Source organism: Helianthus annuus, chromosome 10 (assembly GCF_002127325.2).
Source record: "Helianthus annuus cultivar XRQ/B chromosome 10, HanXRQr2.0-SUNRISE, whole genome shotgun sequence".
NCBI classification, from domain to species: Eukaryota; Viridiplantae; Streptophyta; class Magnoliopsida; order Asterales; family Asteraceae; genus Helianthus; species Helianthus annuus.
Genome location: NC_035442.2, coordinates 3,940,880 through 3,957,950, shown reverse-complemented (window position 1 = coordinate 3,957,950; position 17,071 = coordinate 3,940,880). Strand labels below are relative to the sequence as shown.

General features: G+C 36.0%; 1 protein-coding gene across 4 annotated transcripts; it reads right to left on the bottom strand.

Moving 5' to 3' along the window:
* Positions 1-10,378: 10,378 nt before the first annotated feature.
* LOC110883818 (eukaryotic peptide chain release factor subunit 1-3) lies at positions 10,379-16,083 on the bottom strand. 4 transcript variants are annotated; one of them, XM_022131463.2, is made up of 3 exons: positions 15,958-16,083; positions 12,853-14,293; positions 10,379-10,633 (listed from the first exon to the last, which is right to left on the bottom strand). In XM_022131463.2, exon 2 carries the CDS (start codon positions 14,275-14,277, stop codon positions 12,967-12,969), a length of 1,311 nt encoding a protein of 436 aa, XP_021987155.1. In that variant the 5' UTR covers positions 14,278-14,293; positions 15,958-16,083; the 3' UTR covers positions 10,379-10,633; positions 12,853-12,966. The 4 variants fall into 4 exon arrangements, with proteins under 4 accessions (XP_021987155.1, XP_021987157.1, XP_021987156.1 ...); XM_022131465.2 differs by having other exon boundaries at positions 12,853-14,290; XM_022131464.2 differs by having other exon boundaries at positions 15,953-16,057.
* Between the last annotated feature and the right edge of the window lie 988 nt (positions 16,084-17,071).

Here is a 17,071-nt window from a genome sequence, read left to right as displayed (position 1 = left end):
AGAGTCGCAGTAGAGTCAACCAAATGTAATGGGGTGACTTGAGTACTCGGTTTGCCAATACACTTGCGCAATAACGAAACATGAAATACCGGATGGATCTTAGCGGTGACCGGTAAGTCAAGTTTATAAGCGACCTCTCCGATCTTGGCTATGATACGATAGGGACCAAAGTATCGATGACCCAACTTGTGATGACGCTGCAAACGAACCGAGCCTTGTCGATAGGGCTGTAATTTTACAAAGACCCAATCATTCACCAAAAACTGCACATCACGTCTATGTTTATCAGCCGCCTTGAGACTTAGCAAGATTTGTTTTGAGCAAGGATAAAACAACATCACGTTCCAAAAACTGAGTGTCTAACTCCGGAGTTGCACTAGACCCTCGAATATAACGAGTAAGAGAGGGTGGTTTGCGGCCATATAAAACTTCAAAGGGTGTCATTTTAGAAGACGTTTGGTAAGACGTGTTATACCAAAACTCGGCCCAAGGCAGAAAATGCACCCATTTGTTAGGATGATCAGCGACATAACAACGTAAGTACATTTCCAAGCAACGCTTACGTGCCTCCGATTGGCCATCCGTTTGAGGATGGTACGCGGTGCTGAATTTGAGGGTAGTACCGTTAATACGGTGCAATTCTTTCCAAAAATCAGTCATAAAGCGAGCATCGCGATCGGTGACGATAGAAAGCGGAATACCGTGTAAACGAATGATCTCGATAGTAAAGACTGCTGCAATCGTATGGCTGTTGAAAGTAGAAGGTAAGGCAATAAAGTGTCAGTATTTCGAAAGTCGATCAACCACCACCATAATAAAGTTTTCCCTTGCGAAACCGGCAAACACGTGATAAAATCCATAACAATATCTTCGAATACCGCATTCGGAATGGAAAGTGGCTGAAGTAAGCCACCCGGGGACAAAAAGGAAGGTTTAGTTTGTTGACATACTTGGCACTGGGCAATAAAGTCTTTAACATCAGCCTTCATTTGCTTCCAATAAAAAGTGGCAGATAACCGTTGATATGTACGTGTGACGCCCGAGTGGCCACCCATTGCTGACGAATGAAATTCGAGAAGTAATTGGTGTCGTAGAGCGGAATTCTTTGGTACCAACAATCGTCCCTTAAACAACAACAACCCATCTTTCACCGAGTAATCAGAAAAATGGGTTGGATCAATGAGATAACGTTGAAGCAAGGCTGCCATTTCAGGATCAGCACGAACAGCAGATGTGAGGCCCTGCAACAAGGTAGGAACCGGTGCTGAAATGGCCATTATATGGCCTAAGGGGACTCGAGAAAGGGCGTCGGCAGCACTGTTTTGTTTTCCGGGACGGTAAACAATATCAAAATCAAACCCCAAAAGTTTACCGAACCATTTTTGTTGTTCGGGAGTTTGAATAACCTGATCTTGAAGGCGCTCTAAGGATTGTTGGTCGGTGATTATGGTGAACTTGTGGCCCAATAAATATTGACGCCATTTAGCAATAGCTTGCGTGATAGCATACATTTCCTGATGGTATGTCGAAGCTTGTTGCATTCGAGGGCAAAGCTTTTTACTAAAATAAGCCAGGGGATGTTTCTCTTGGGACAAAATAGCTCCAATCCCAGATCCGGAGGCATCGGTTTCAATGGTAAACGGTTTAGAAAAATCGGGAAGGTGAAGAACAGGCGTGGAACTGAGGAGCTGCTTGAGTTGAGTAAAAGCTTGCAAGGTTTGTTCAGTCCAACAAAAAGCATCTTTTCATAATAAATCGGTGAGGGGTCCGGCAACGGAAGCATAATTTTTGATAAAGCGACGGTAATAATCGGCAAGGCCCAAAAAACTACGAACCATTTTGACATTTTTAGGTATAGGCCACTGTTGGATGGTACTAATCTTATCGGGATCGACAGCCACACCGATAGAAGAAATAACATGGCCTAAGTAAGCCACTTGAGTTTGCCGAAAGATACATTTAGAGAGCTTGGCTACCAAACTGTGATCCAACAGTAGTTGGAGGGTAAGAGCAATATGATGGAGGTGATCATCCCACGTCTTGCTATAGATTAAAATGTCATCGAAAAATACCAAGATAAAGCGCCGTAAAAAGGGTCGAAACACCTCATTCATAAGCCGTTGAAATGTGGAAGGGGCGTTGGTAAGCCCGAAGGGCATAACCAAAAATTCGTAATGTTTATCATGAGTGCGAAACGCCGTTTTCATGGCATCCCCATTAGCGAGTCGGATTTGATGATACCCGGCCAACAAATCAAGCTTAGAGAAAAAATGTGCACCGTATAACTCATCAATAGATGGAATAGGAAATCGATCCTTAACCGTGATAGAGTTTAAGGCACGGTAATCCACACAAAACCGCCATGTCCCGTCCTTTTTTCGAACCAATAAAACTGGTGAAGAAAAAGCACGTGTACTAGGACGAATAATATCTTGTTGAAGCATCTCATTGGCCAACCATTCAATTTCGTGTTTCTGAAAATGGGGGTATCAGTAAGGGCGGACCGAGACGGGTTGACTAGCCGGAAGTAACTCAATATGATGATCTTGAGAACGAGTAGGGGGTAACCCTTTTGGGGCAGTAAATACAGCTGCAAACTGATCCAAAAGAGCCTGTAAATCTGGTGGGTAAACAGTTGTGGTAGTGACAGTTGGAAGAAGTGTCAAGTGGTACAATTGACCAATGCCATCACTATGTACTAAGTGTTGAAACCCATGAAATTGAATGGTCTGAGCACTAGGAACATCTCCCAGCCAAATAATTTGTTGCCCATGAAGAGAGAACTCAAAAGTCGATTTGGAATAGTCGGTGATAACCGGTCCAAGAGTGGCTAACCACGAAACGCCCAACACCATATCCCAACCTTGTAATGGTAAAACATAGAAATCCACGACAAGGGAATGGCCTTGAATAACCACTTCCACAGCCCGAGCCAAACCCGAACAGGGCAACCGTTCACAACTTCCAACCAAAACAGAAAATGGTTCAATCGTTGCGATAGCAAAATTCAAGAACGTAGCAATTCTGGTTTGCACAAAACAGTGGGTACTTCCCCCATCCTATAGAACTTGAACCGATTTACCTTGAACTGTACACGTGAATCTCAACGTGGTGGAAGAACACCCCCCCAGACAAAGCATTATAAGAAATGGCAGATTGAGTTTGAACTTCATCTAATTGTAATTTATCAGCCAACAGAGAATCCATACTTACCGATGACGGCGAATCCAGGGAGCCACCAGGATCAAGTGAATCCTCATCGAAGAACAGCAACTGTGGTGTAGATTTACACTTATGATCCCATGTAAATTTCTCATCACATCGATAGCAAAGCCCTTGTGCACGTTTCTGAGCGATTTCGGTGGGTGTGAGGCGACGAAACCCGAACTTCGGAGCCGTGGTGGTGGAGGAAGATGGTTTATTTTGGAAGGAGGGTAATCGTGGAGTGGTCAACGTTGCAGGTTTAGGAGTGGGTAATAACAGCTTTGATGAGCCCAAAGTGACCCGACCCAAGCCACGTTCAAACTAGATCCTATTCTCGTGTAGTTGGGCTTTATCCATAGCATCCTCTAGGTTTGGGGCTGATGACAAAGCACGAACTGTTTAATGTCAGAACGTAAACCAGAAATCCAATAACTAATGAGGAACTCCACCGGTAAAGGCATTGTCCGGTTGGAAATTGCCTCGAATCGTGAACGATAGTCAGCCACAGTCGTGGTCTGAGTTAATTTGGCCAATAAACCTTCAGGTGCTTCAACATCGGAATAACGGAAGTGTTTTGCTAGAGCGCTGGTGAACGCATCCCAGATTGAGATCTGATTGTGGCGTTGAAGCCAATCTGTCACACCCCGATATTTCCACGTATTACCGGTGGGGAGTATCGTGACGTAGTTGATATCATCATAGTCAAATTATCACAATTTAATACACAGCGGAAGTCGAAAGATAAAAACGTTACAAACCGAATGAAAGTAATATCAATTATTACAAAACGGTTGTAAGGGATCCACAGGCTGATCAAAGTTAAAAGGAACATTGTTCTACAGATTTATAAACATCTAAGCTTGCAAGACTTTTTATTGATGCTAGGAGTAGCCAGCCTATTCCGCCTAGTACCTGCACTTTAGCCTTTTTGGAAAATACGTCAGTTTACACTGGTAAATACAATTAACCGACTCATTTTGAAAATGTTTTAAGAAAATTAATTTGAATGCACAAGGCACAAAATATTTTTTATAGCTTGGGACAATTAGTTTAAAAATAATCTTGTATACAGATTTATATGTTTGTCGTCCGTCAAAGCCGGTTAGAAGAGCCAGACAAGATTAACTGACACACCACAGGTATAATGCCCACAAGGAGAACTCCTTATTGTGGATTACCATTTATACATACGCAACTGTCAGGTGTATGCCTACACCCTGTGCTTAAGTCGTGGCCATTTCAATGAATGAGCCGAGGATATCCAGGACATGGTCATTAACCCCCCAAAGGCCCTATACCAAACAAAACAGATTAAAACGGGTTATGTAAATATATTAATCACAATCTGATTTAAATAAATACACACCCGACCAAGCGGTATTATTATAATACCGTATCCCAAGCCCTTATAACGAAAAATAAGTTAAAAGTATTTACCTAAGCAAATTATACAAATTTATCCCAGCCGTAGAAATCAGCAAGTGCAAGTATCTTTTACTGGTCTCCTAAATCTGGAACGAAGGTTTTAATAACCTATTAGATTCCTAACGGGTCTTACTTAAGTTTAAACTTAGACCGGTTAGTTTTAAAGAAAGGTATACGGTTCAAAACGCAAGATTAAGCGAAGACCGGAATAGAATGTGATTTAAACCCGACAAGTTTGAAGACTTGTATAATATGGGTAAACTAAACACATTCTGGATTTTGAGATAAAAATGATAAGGTTTGACCCGTTTCAGTTAATTTATGCAAATTAGTTACATAAACCGCACCGAACGCGAAAAATGCATAACGGGTAAACAAATGAGTCATGAACAGGTTTCCTAAGTTAATATGCCTTAAATATGTTGTGATATCAGTAAGATACCTTCCATTATGCCCAAAATGAATTTAAACTCAAAGTAAGCCCCGTCGGGGTATTTTGGTCATTTTAAAGGTTATAAAAGAGATTAAATATTAATCTGAGGTTCAGGTCTGAAATGATCAGTAAAAATATTCAATTTAATAAGTTATATCAGTAGGGTATTGCATATATGTGAAATTTATCATTTATAACCAAACTATGCACCGTAGGGGCATTTTGGTAATTTCACATAAGCTTTAAAGGTCAAATTTGGAAATCTGAGTTCAAAACTTTTGCTTACTGTTAAAGTATAAAAATTTACTTAAAACATCAGTAGGTATTAAGTCTTATATGATAAAAATAGTTTTAACCCATACTATGCGTTTAAAACGCGTAAAAGTCGGTTTTAAGCGATTTTCGGGTTATAATAGGAAATCTGAGTTTTTGATCAGTTTATAAAGTTCAAAATATTTTATTTATCATATAAAATCAGTATAAAAAAGTTTGGTATCAAAATGTTATGTAAAACTCATTTTATTAGCAAAAAGGGTATAACCGACAATTACCGAATCAAAGCAAGAACCCTGTGTTATGCTCAGCTTAAAAATAAATAAAAATCTTCAAAAATCCCAAAATACTATATTACATCAGTGGGTAAAAAGTTGGTATCGAAATTTGGGTTTAAATAGGCTTTATGCTAAAATACCGTTTAAATAAATAAAAAGCTTTCAATTTACGCTATTGAGCATAACTCCTAATTTAGACCTCAAACTGATGTCAAATTTTTAGGACATGTTTATAATTCAGTAACAAAGGTTTTTGTCCTCTTACATTTTCCAAAATCTCGTTGTAAGGTCAAAAGGGTATAATGGTCAACTTTTAATCATATAACGGAAACATGCAAATGAATTGGATAAATTAGGAACCAAGTTGTATAATCTCAGAGGGCTATACTAACCTATAACCTGGTCCTAATGGAACTCTAAGGCACGTCTAAACTAAACTAAATCGGGTCAGAACTGAAAGTCAAAGCAAAAGTCTACTTTTGCGACTTTCGGTTCCGAACCGAGCCTAAACTCAAAATTTTCGGGTTGAACATGCTTAGACATGTTCTTAAATTAATTACCAAGTTATATAAGTGTTAAAATAGGTTTCTTAGCTTCTACATTGCTAATTATGATTTTATTTGCAAAATAGCTTTCTGTTGACTTTTTATAATTAAGTTTGACCCGACAATTGACCTAGTTAGAGTGGAAATCAGAGGGTGCCCTTTTAAGGGTTTATTACCCACATAATTACCAACTCATAGCCACTTTCAATTCGAAAAATGACTGGACCATTAGTGATTAATCACTAAGTCAAAGCTTAACTACGACGGCTTTGACTTTAGGTCATTAAACTAATAAAACTTGAATTAGGAAGGCTAAGAATGCTTACAAAGGCCCTTAGCACGAATTAGAAGATGAGGAAAGCTTGCGCTTGCTTGAAGTCCAGGGAGCTCCAGAGAGTAAGCTTTGAATGATTTTTGAAAGTATGCACAAGAACAACGAAACAAGAACTCTTATGTAGGCTTTAAAACATCACAAGATTGCTCCACACAAGTCAAGTGTCCCCTATGCATGAAATACCACTGGTGCAGCCTCTTGGATCGAAAACCATGCATGTAAGGCGGTGGAAAAGGCTGAACAGGCACATGTGCATGTTTTCTGTATCTGCAGGTCTCAGGCGGCCCGCGTAAGGATTAGGGGAGGGTCTACGCGGCCGGTATGAGGCCCAGATCCGGTCACAAATTTGCCAGATTTGCAATTTTGGTCCCTGGTCCTTCAAATCTTTATTTTAACTTGTTTTTATTGCATTTTTAACCCCCAAACTTGACTTTTAAGGACCTTAAGTCATAAACAAACTTCGTTAAGCTCCCGGTTAGTTCTATGATCACCGAAAAGTCCTAAATTTCAACGTTGACGCTTTTAACCCCTCACTTACGAATGTTAACGTATTTTCCTCATACGATATCAAAACCTTGTAAAATTTTTATCACTTATTCTCGGGAGCATAATTAATCATTACAAGGTCACTTAGAGGTATAATTTAAACATGTTGACACATTTAACCCTTGCGGTTTGTAAACTTTCACTTTCTTCCACAAACGGCTTCATATTATTCATAACTAGTTTATAGACCCGCGTATTACACGAATTGCATATACATACATATTTAAATACATTATAGGACTGAAATTGCATTTTTACATATGATAGTGGAAACAATCAATTAGAGTCGTATTTTGTCAGAAATATTCAACTGAGTAACATGTTCCATTTTTAAAAAAGCAAAAAAAAAAAAAAAAATGAATGATCAAATGTGTAAAAAGTATTTGAATGCTTAAAATGTTCTTAATCGTTTTATTAAAAAGAAACCTTATATCATACTTTTAATAATATGTTTTTGCTACTCATAAACAATACACCAAATATTACAAAATATATATAAAAAAATAGAATGTACAAAAGGTGTTGAAACGTTGGCCTAACATGACTAAAAATCATTTTGACCCGTAAAAATACATATTTTGAAATGAACCCATTCAACCTGAAAAGAAGGATAAATAAGATTCAAACATTTCCTATTAAAAAATAAATAAAATTCCTATTATAAATATGTGATTGACCTGAGTAGTTTATAATATTCACTTAAGCATAAATTATTATGAAATACAAGAATAAATCGAAAACTATAACTAATACGTGGCATATGAAAATTATAGATCATATAAAAAAAAACTTAAGCATAATTATTCAATTAAAAAGTATTAAAATCATAGGTTTTAAAATTATAAATAATTGCCATTAACAAAGTTGAAGTATTCTTTTAATAAAATCTTTAAGTATTTTTTTAATCATTAATCGTGAATTTTAATTAATATTAATAGCATAATATTATTAATAATCATTAATTAGAATTAGATAATATTATTAATGATTTAAAGAAGAAAATACCATATGGTATTATTTGAAATTTTGAATAAGAAAATGCCATGTTGCATTAGTTGGAGTTTTTTTATTAGAATTAGATTCATTCGTTTAAGGGTATAAACATCGCGTAGGGTTGTTGAAAGATATAATTATCAAATGTTGACACTTTGAATCCTTTTACACACATACTTTCTTTGTTTGTCAGCTTTACTCCCTCTGAAATAATTCCTTACATGTTTAAAGTCCATGACACGTGTCGATATTATATTGGACATGATTTTACGAGGTGTTACATCCTCACCCCCTTAAAAGAAATCTCGACCTCGAGATTTACTGAAATAAATGAGGGTATTTCTGTTTCATTGTCGACTCTACCTCCCACGTGTACCCAGGACCTCTACGGGCATCCCATTTAACCTTAACAATCGGCACGTGCTTCCTTCGAAGCTTCTTAACCTGTCAATCCTCAATCGACAAAGGTTTTTCAACAAACTTTAAGCTCTCATCTATATGCACATCCTTATGTGACATGGCTAGTGATTCATCAGCTAGACATTTCTTCAGATTGCAGATGTGAAACACATTATGAATTCCACTGACCTCTTCAGACAGGTTTAACTTATAGGCCACTGTTCCGACACATTCGATGACTAAATAAGAAACAGGGTAATTGATAGACGATTTCTATTGATAACTGAAGAACTGCAGATGGGAAGAATAGAATTACAGAAAGGAGATGAGAAAGGAAATATGATCTGAGATCTAACAAATTGCCTACCACATGATCATACCATAATTACTTAAATACCCTAGTGCAACTAATTCTGTTATGGCAAGGCTGACGTGCCTCCCATAATGTGGTCCTCAAATCTCCTGGGTTGCACTTTTACCCTTTCACCCCTTCTTGTTTGATGTGGATTTATAGTTTGTACCTCATTTGTAACCTGATGGCATATTGGATTCATAACATATTGCCGAAAGACAAAAGGGTACATGCATTAATCGGTTTTTGTACCAATTGTTTAGTGTTATGTGTCTTATGAGGGTGTTTGGGGTTCCTTATTTTGAGGGTAAAATGACTTTTGAAGGGCAAAAGGACTTTTGGAAAGTGTTTGGCTTTCCTTTTGAAGGGCAAAAGTCCTTTGGATTTGCCAAAAGTCAGGATTTCCTGACTTATTTTGGGCAAAAGTCCTTTTGCAAAAGTTGAAAATAAGCTAAGCCAAACATGCCCTATGTCCAAGGTTTGATACAAAACTACTATCGAGCCAGGGGTCTCACTGGAAGCAGTCTCTCTATACCTATGGGGATAGAGGTAAGGTTGTCTACATCTTACCCTCCTTTGACCCTACCCTAACTTTGCTATTGGTGGGATTTAGTAAGTATGATGATTATCAGTTTAAAATTAATGGACATGAAATCTATGTTTTTATTTAAAGACTAAGCAGAGAGATCATGTCAAGATGTTTGTTATATCAACTCGTATACCCAGTAGATTCATAACCAACCGTTATAATTTCATCATGTTGTGTGTAAAGCAGATGATAGTATGGTGATTGTCTGGTGTGAGCTTAAATCATTGCATGTCCTTCATAAACCGGTGTGAGCTTAAATCATTGCATATAGAATTATAGATGGTGCAAGTGTAAAAAAATGTTTGTTTAAAAAATGACGGTGATCCAACAACACGTAAGTTGTTTTTCTTTCAGCTTTTCTCATAATTAAATTCGCGTTACTAATCAAACCTTCCCTTACAATTGCAAAACCTACGGGGGACTAAGTCAAGGTGTTCTGTATATAACCAAACTACATTACAACATAAAGTTATATACAAAGAAAACAATTTTAAATTTTGTTTAAAGCGTTTTCTGATGAAATTAAAAAAAATATATATAATTACGATTGATAGTCAATCAAATCGTGTCATCTCAAATAGGATGTCATTAATCTTATTATAGAACATCTAAAAAAGTATGCTAGGTTGTGGAATCCTATACCAAAATCATGGTAATCAAATCATACAAAGTTTACACATGACGACTACACTGAAGGTCCTAAGCAAAATGTTGTCACGAGCTAGCCGTTGAGTTTGAATAAGATCGTGTCTTACAGTACTTGTGAACTCACTTTGCTTTAATACACACTTGGTGTCTTAAACTAGTTTCGTTTTAGGTATACTTGTAACAAGCTTTGGCCCTGTTTATGTAAACAGCTCTGTTATGTTTAAATCCCCTATGTTTTTATTAAAGCATAACCTATACTCTCTAGCTACAACATTCGAACAACTAAAACCAAAGTTTTGGGATATCTGGCATGAACTTGATTCTCTAAAGACTATGGCAATTGGCAAATTCCCAAAATATTAGGGCGAAAACCAACAAAAAAGTTCATACGAATCTACAAGTCGGAAAACAATTATAACAAAAACCATAGTACCAAAACATCAAAGACCATAAGCACAAGTCAAACTAGGTTTTAAAAACCAAAGTGAGAAATGTAATAATCCACAATTACGCATATATTGGAACCGTCTAAAACATTTTGAGAATGATCGAGTGCAACCACTTCAACTTGGGGGGGATATGTTTGATGTATCATCCAATACTATGTAATCCAGCTGAGTCAACACAGAAACCAAAAAAAAAACACAAAAGGTCAATCCAGCCACAAAACATATTATTATAGTTATTATCATCAAAAAAACACAAAAAGGTCAATCCAGCCAAAAAAACATATTATTATAGTTATTATCAATGATTTCCGCGGTGCGGCAGGAACTCGGTCGGTGTCAAAACCTCTAAAATAAAGTCATGAGTTATTGAAAAGGACATCAACATGTGTTTTACATCAATCAATAACCATAAAAACAAATACAAACCAGAAATCGATTCTGATACTACTGATACCGGTACCGATGTTACTTGGTCAGAATCAGTTTGGTTTGACATGGTAAGTATTATCACTTGTATAACGTACGATTAAAAACAACCTGTATTTTGAATATAACTCCGTTGAAAAAAATAACAAATATGTATTTAGTTTTGTTTCTTTAATAAGTTGACAAACCCAAATGATAAAAGAAAAATCAAATTAGTAAAATAAAAATGTGTTAAAAGACGTATAAAATACATAGTATAAAAGCTAAAAATGAAACTTAAAATATATATAGGGGTTGGTTAACGTACAAGATGCAGTTTCAACTTGCGGGGTTTCTTTTATGGGGGTTATAGCATGCGGACTTCACATCGCGTACGCTAAGGCAAATTGTACAATACACTATATATATATGACCTTTGATGGACCTGGGTCCAGCCAACGGATACTAGCCATAAGAAATGGGTCGGGCATGACCCAGAGATGGACCGCAAGACATGAAAACGGGTGACGGTCAAACATCACCCCACGTTTACAAGCAGTTCATCTTTATTTTATTATATGCTTTATTTTACTTTATTGCATTTTATATTTCAAGCTTTATTTACATGTACTCTTAGCTCTTTTGATAGTAAGTAGTCTTGGCAGTTGCTAAAGTTTAGGAACGTTGGTAGGTTTTTAGTTCTTCATGTACTTCTTTTCGATGAATGAAGGCGGTTGATTTGTTCTGATAAAAGTTTCTTCTCTGTCGGTTGGGGGGTGACACAAACACCGAAATAAATAATACGTCTTTAATAAATTAAAATAAAAACATACAAACACCATTCATGAAATACTAAACATAAATATAATAAATTTATTTGTCGGTGTTTGTGCCGCTACCCAACTGACAGAGAAGAAACTTTTATCAAAACAAATCAACCGGTTCATTCATCGAAAAAAAAAAGTACATAAAGAACTAAAAATATACCCGCGTTCCTAAAGCTTGAAATATAAAATGCAATAAAGTAAAATAAAGCATAATAAAATAAAGATGAACTGCTTGTAAATGTGGGGTGATGTTTGACCGTCACCCGTTTTCATGTCTTGCGGTCCATCTCTGGGTCATGCCCGACCCATTTCTTACGGCTAGTATCCGTTGGCTGGACCAGGATCCATCAAAGGTCATACATATATAGTGAAAGTGTATTGTACAATTTGCCTTAACATACGAGTGCATGCGATGTGAGGTCCGCATGTATAACCCCATAAAAGAAACCCCGCATGTTGTAAAAACCAAAGGCCGCATGTTGAAAAAAAAAACGCAATGTTGAAAAAAAAATTCGCATGTTGGAAAAAAAGTCGCATGTTGTTAAAAAACAAAACTCGCATGTTATGAACCATTATCCGCACGTTGAAACTGCATCTTGTACGCATCGTACGCTAAAGCAATTCGTACGTTAACCAACCCCTATATATATATATATATTAAATAAAAGAACTCCCTGATATACAATCGATGAACAGCTTGCTAAATGTTCGGGTTTACATGCCCAAATGTACGTGGTAAGCTTTATATTAGTTTGTTTACACTTTACATAATCAAAGGGATTTAAAAACTCAAAAAAAATATATATATATATATAAATACTCAAAAAATCAAATATAAACAAATAATGCATGTATTTTGGAGAATTCATGATTTGCTGTAAAACGGTGGAGCACAAGAAAGGAATAGGTGGCAGAACCGTAATTCATAACCAATTGTTGTCCAAGACATTTACTATTCCTATAATCCTTCACGAATTGTTATATTATACGGTACAAAAACGTGTACCTAATTTTTTTAACAAAATAAATGGAAAAGAAAAACTATACCTAACCATTTTTTTCACAAACCAGCCACATAAAAAGTTGAAAATCAGACAAATAAACAATCATCATATGCTCATCAGAACAAAACCAGAAAAGACGAACACTAACCTTCATATGAACTCCTTAAAAAGTGAACAGAGCAGAAAGCTTAACGAGTGCCGCGAAGCTGGCTCTGGGCCCCACTCCACCCCCCTCCGCGGGCCCATGACAAGTGCTTGATTGCTAGTCCGACTCGTAAATTTCTCCATCATCAGACAGCTCATCAAAAGACCTAATGTCCAGCTGGTATCGAAGTATTCCACCAATTCCACCAAAACCCCTACAAAACTGCGAACCCTCTTGAGATTTGTTCGTAACAAACTCGAGCGTGCAACCGAATTTCTTATACTCGTTAGCAAACCATTCGAGCAACGACATCTTTTCCTGAACTTCCAGCTCAGCATTGGTGTCGGAATCTCTAAAGTTACTCTGATCGGATTCTTGGTCTTTGTTCAAATGTTTGATGATGATTTCGCCAGTTGTGCCGTTTTTAAGTGTGTAACGATTGATATCGAGATTTTCCCACACGATAAGAATCTCAACGGCACCCATTTCTAACGACTTCAATGTGTCTTCAACACCAAATACGTACTTTCCGGTATCCTGACTAATTTCCTCGAAATACTTCCCGATTAGACGTTTTTCTTGAATAAACTTCACATTTGCAAGTATTTCCGAAGATAATTCAATAGCTTGATTAAACCCGTTCTCGCCTCCGTAAGAAACATCAACCACGTTCAAAATTTTAGCTTGAAGACGAGGATCGAACATATCAGACTGACTCAGCTCAGTTTTAAAGTCAGCAGAACCAGCAAGGATAAGCCCGGAAACATTCGGCTGACTAGTGGCGGGATTGATGAAAAACTGTGTTGCCAGCTCAGCAGTCTTCCTCACGTAATTGTGACGTTTCTCCATTCGAAGACGCGCAAACCGAAGCGCAGATTGACCTCCTCGACCGTGCTTTTTCGGTAAATCGACAGTAAACTTGTGTAGAACTTCTCTCGTGTTGCCACTTAACGTCCCGAAAAGGGTACCGTTTCCGTCCATAACAATGAAACCGAACTTGTCATCGGACTCTAACAACTCGTTTAAAGCTTCGGTATGGAACTTATTGTCACAGAGATAAAGTGAAGCGTTGATCGGCTTGAACGGTTCAAAATCGATCGTGACCTTTTTCTCTTTTCCGTCATCGGTAACAATGGTTCCGGTATAGAGCACAAGTCCATTTGGTGGGACCTTGTTGTAGAGCTTGAGTCGTTGTTGGGCTGATGTTATGGCACCTAAAACAGACTGGCGGTTAACCCTGCTCTTGATGTTTGAAGCGGTTCCGAATTCGTCACCAAGCATTTTCGTGACTCGAGAGATTTGATCACGTGGTGGCATGATTAGAGAAATCATGCTGGTACCGTTGCCTCTTGCAGCTTCCAATGCTTTGATCAGCTTCTTGATCTTCCATATTTCGATATTCTTATCGGTTTCCTGACCTTCTGACATCGTGCCAAATTATCTGCTAAAGAAAGCAAAAAAGACAACATTATTATTGTTACGTAACAACACATAATTTATCTTGACAAGAATGTCATAAGCACAATCAAAATTGTGGCTAAAAACAGAAAAAAAAACAAAGCATTTTACAAACAAGTCACGCATAGATATAAACAATAAAACCTTACAATGATTCCAAATTAAAATCATGCTACAACAAAGATGAAACAATGAAAACAACAATCTTATGTTATTTCCCAGCAACTTGCATGTATTTAGTTAAATCAATGCACCCAAAAATAATCTAACATTTAAAAAACTGAAGAGCTTAATTGAAGTCAACAAAACTTGACCAGAAAGTTTCCAAAACCACACAACCACAAAACCGTAAGCATTGAAGTTCTACTACCCTTATCAAAACTGTAAATCATATCCATATAATCAAGCACAAACTACATGGACACATTATTCGTCAATTACTGATCAAACAATAACAAATCACTCGAATTTACGTTCGAAGTGACTCATCAGAAGCATAAACTAACAACACAACAATTCGATGTGAAGAGAGAGTATAACATCATAACTAAAAGAACTGCAAACACAAATCTGATGAGATAAAGTTCAAAAACATCACAAAATCCGCATGTCAGACCGCTAATTCAACTTCTCCTAATCAAAACCGTAAATCATATCCATATAATCAAGCACAAACAACAGCAATACATTATCCGTCAATTACTGATCAAACAATCATGAATCAATCCGATTTAAGTTCAAAGATTCTCATCGCTAGCATAAACTAACAATACAACAATTCGATGTGAAGAGTATGCTATCATAACTAAAAAGACAAAAAATCGCACAAATCTGATATGATTTATGTTCAAAAACGTCACAAAATTCATCATCGTTTAAGCAAATCACATAAAAGTCGATCTGTATTATCATCAGTAGATGTAACTACAGTTTCTAATAATATAAACTAACAACACAACAATTCGATGTCAAGAATATAGCATCATACCTAAAAAACTAAAAAACACACAAATCTATAAACTAACAACACAAAATTTCGATGTCAAGAATACAGCATCATACCTTAAAAAAACGCAAAAATCTGATGCGATTAAACTTAAATACATCACAAAACTCATCACAGTTAGCACAAATCATATAAAATTCACCAAATCTGATGCGATTAAGTTCAAAAACATCACAAAACTCATCACAGTTAGCACAAATCATCTAAAATTCACCAAATCTGATGCGATTAAGTCCAAAAACATCACAAAATTCATCACCGATAAAGCAATCAAATGAAATTCATCATATCTGATTCGAATAAGTACAAAAACATCACAAAATTCATCATCGTTTGAGAAAATCACATAAAACTAGAAGTAACAATAGTTTCTGATGATATTAACCAACAACACAACAATTCGATGTGAAGAGTACAACATCGTAACTAAAAAACGCACAAATCTGATGCGATTAAGTTCAAGAACATCACAAAATCATCATCGTTTATATGAATTTATCAAATCTGATGCGATTAAGTTCAAAAACATCACAAAATTTATCACCGTTTGAGAAAATCTCATGAGATTCAATCGATATTATCTTCAGCAGATGTAACAACAGTTTGTAATGAGATTTATAGATCTGAGATGAGAGAAACCTTACGTGAAGAACAGGATGAAGAAGTGGTCTGCGGCAGGTCAGCTTTTGGAATGCGTGGAAACCCTAGAGAAAATATCTTATATGTGGAACACAAGATTTAGGAGATAAATGTTTAAATGGATATTTATTCACACCCCTAAAGTTTTGAATGTTGTAAATTGGCCCCAATATATAACTTTTATTTTTAACTTTTAAGTTTGGGGTAGGGATGTGCATGATTTGGTTAGTAGAATTATTGTAACCGTTTGATTTATTCTGTTAATTTGTCGGTTTTCGGTTCGGTTAATTTTGGTTAATAACCAAACCAAACATTGGCTAAAATTGTTTAAAATACATGTAATGAATATATAGATGTATACATACATCTACTAGGTTAGAACCCCGTGTATTACACGGGTTAAATAAATGTAATTTTATATACTAAATTAAAACAATTATTCTTTAAAAATCTCGTTTATTACACGGGTTGAACAAATGTAATTTTATATATTAAGTAATAAAAAAATTATATCTCTAAGAACCTCATATATTGTACTGAATAAATGTAATTTTATATACCAAATAATAAAAACCCGTGTATTGTACGGGTTGAATAAATCTAATTATATATACTAAATAATAAAAAAAAGTTATATTTTTAAAAACACTGTGTATTACACGGGTTAAAATGATGATGATGCATGATTAACCGTCCTCCGCTTTTAACGTTATTTCACAAATTTAGTGAAATAACGTTAAAATTAGTGCAATTTCACTTTTGCCCTCCGAGCGTCCACACATATATACATTATTAAAAGTTAGATTAGATTATATATGAAATTAAGTGTATAACAAAAAGTCTTTATGAATTTCACGTAGAATTAATTGGAATCCTTTATTAAAAGTAGGTTAGATTATATATGGGCTTGTACGTGTGAGTAATTGTGATTATTGAAGGGTTAAATTTTGAGGGTTTTGAAATGTGAATTTGATTATGATAGATTATATTTTAGTTTTAAAACTTCTAGAATGATTGAATCAAATAAAAGGATTATGATTTCCTAGAAACAAAAATAACTGAGTTTTTTTTTCTGATCATTTTGAACATGAGCAAATAGAACGATAGCATCTTAATAAA

Coding starts and splice junctions, on each gene's coding strand:
- LOC110883818 (XM_022131463.2), bottom strand. CDS start 14,277: ATGTCAGAAGGTCAGGAAACCGATAAGAATATCGAAATATGGAAGATC.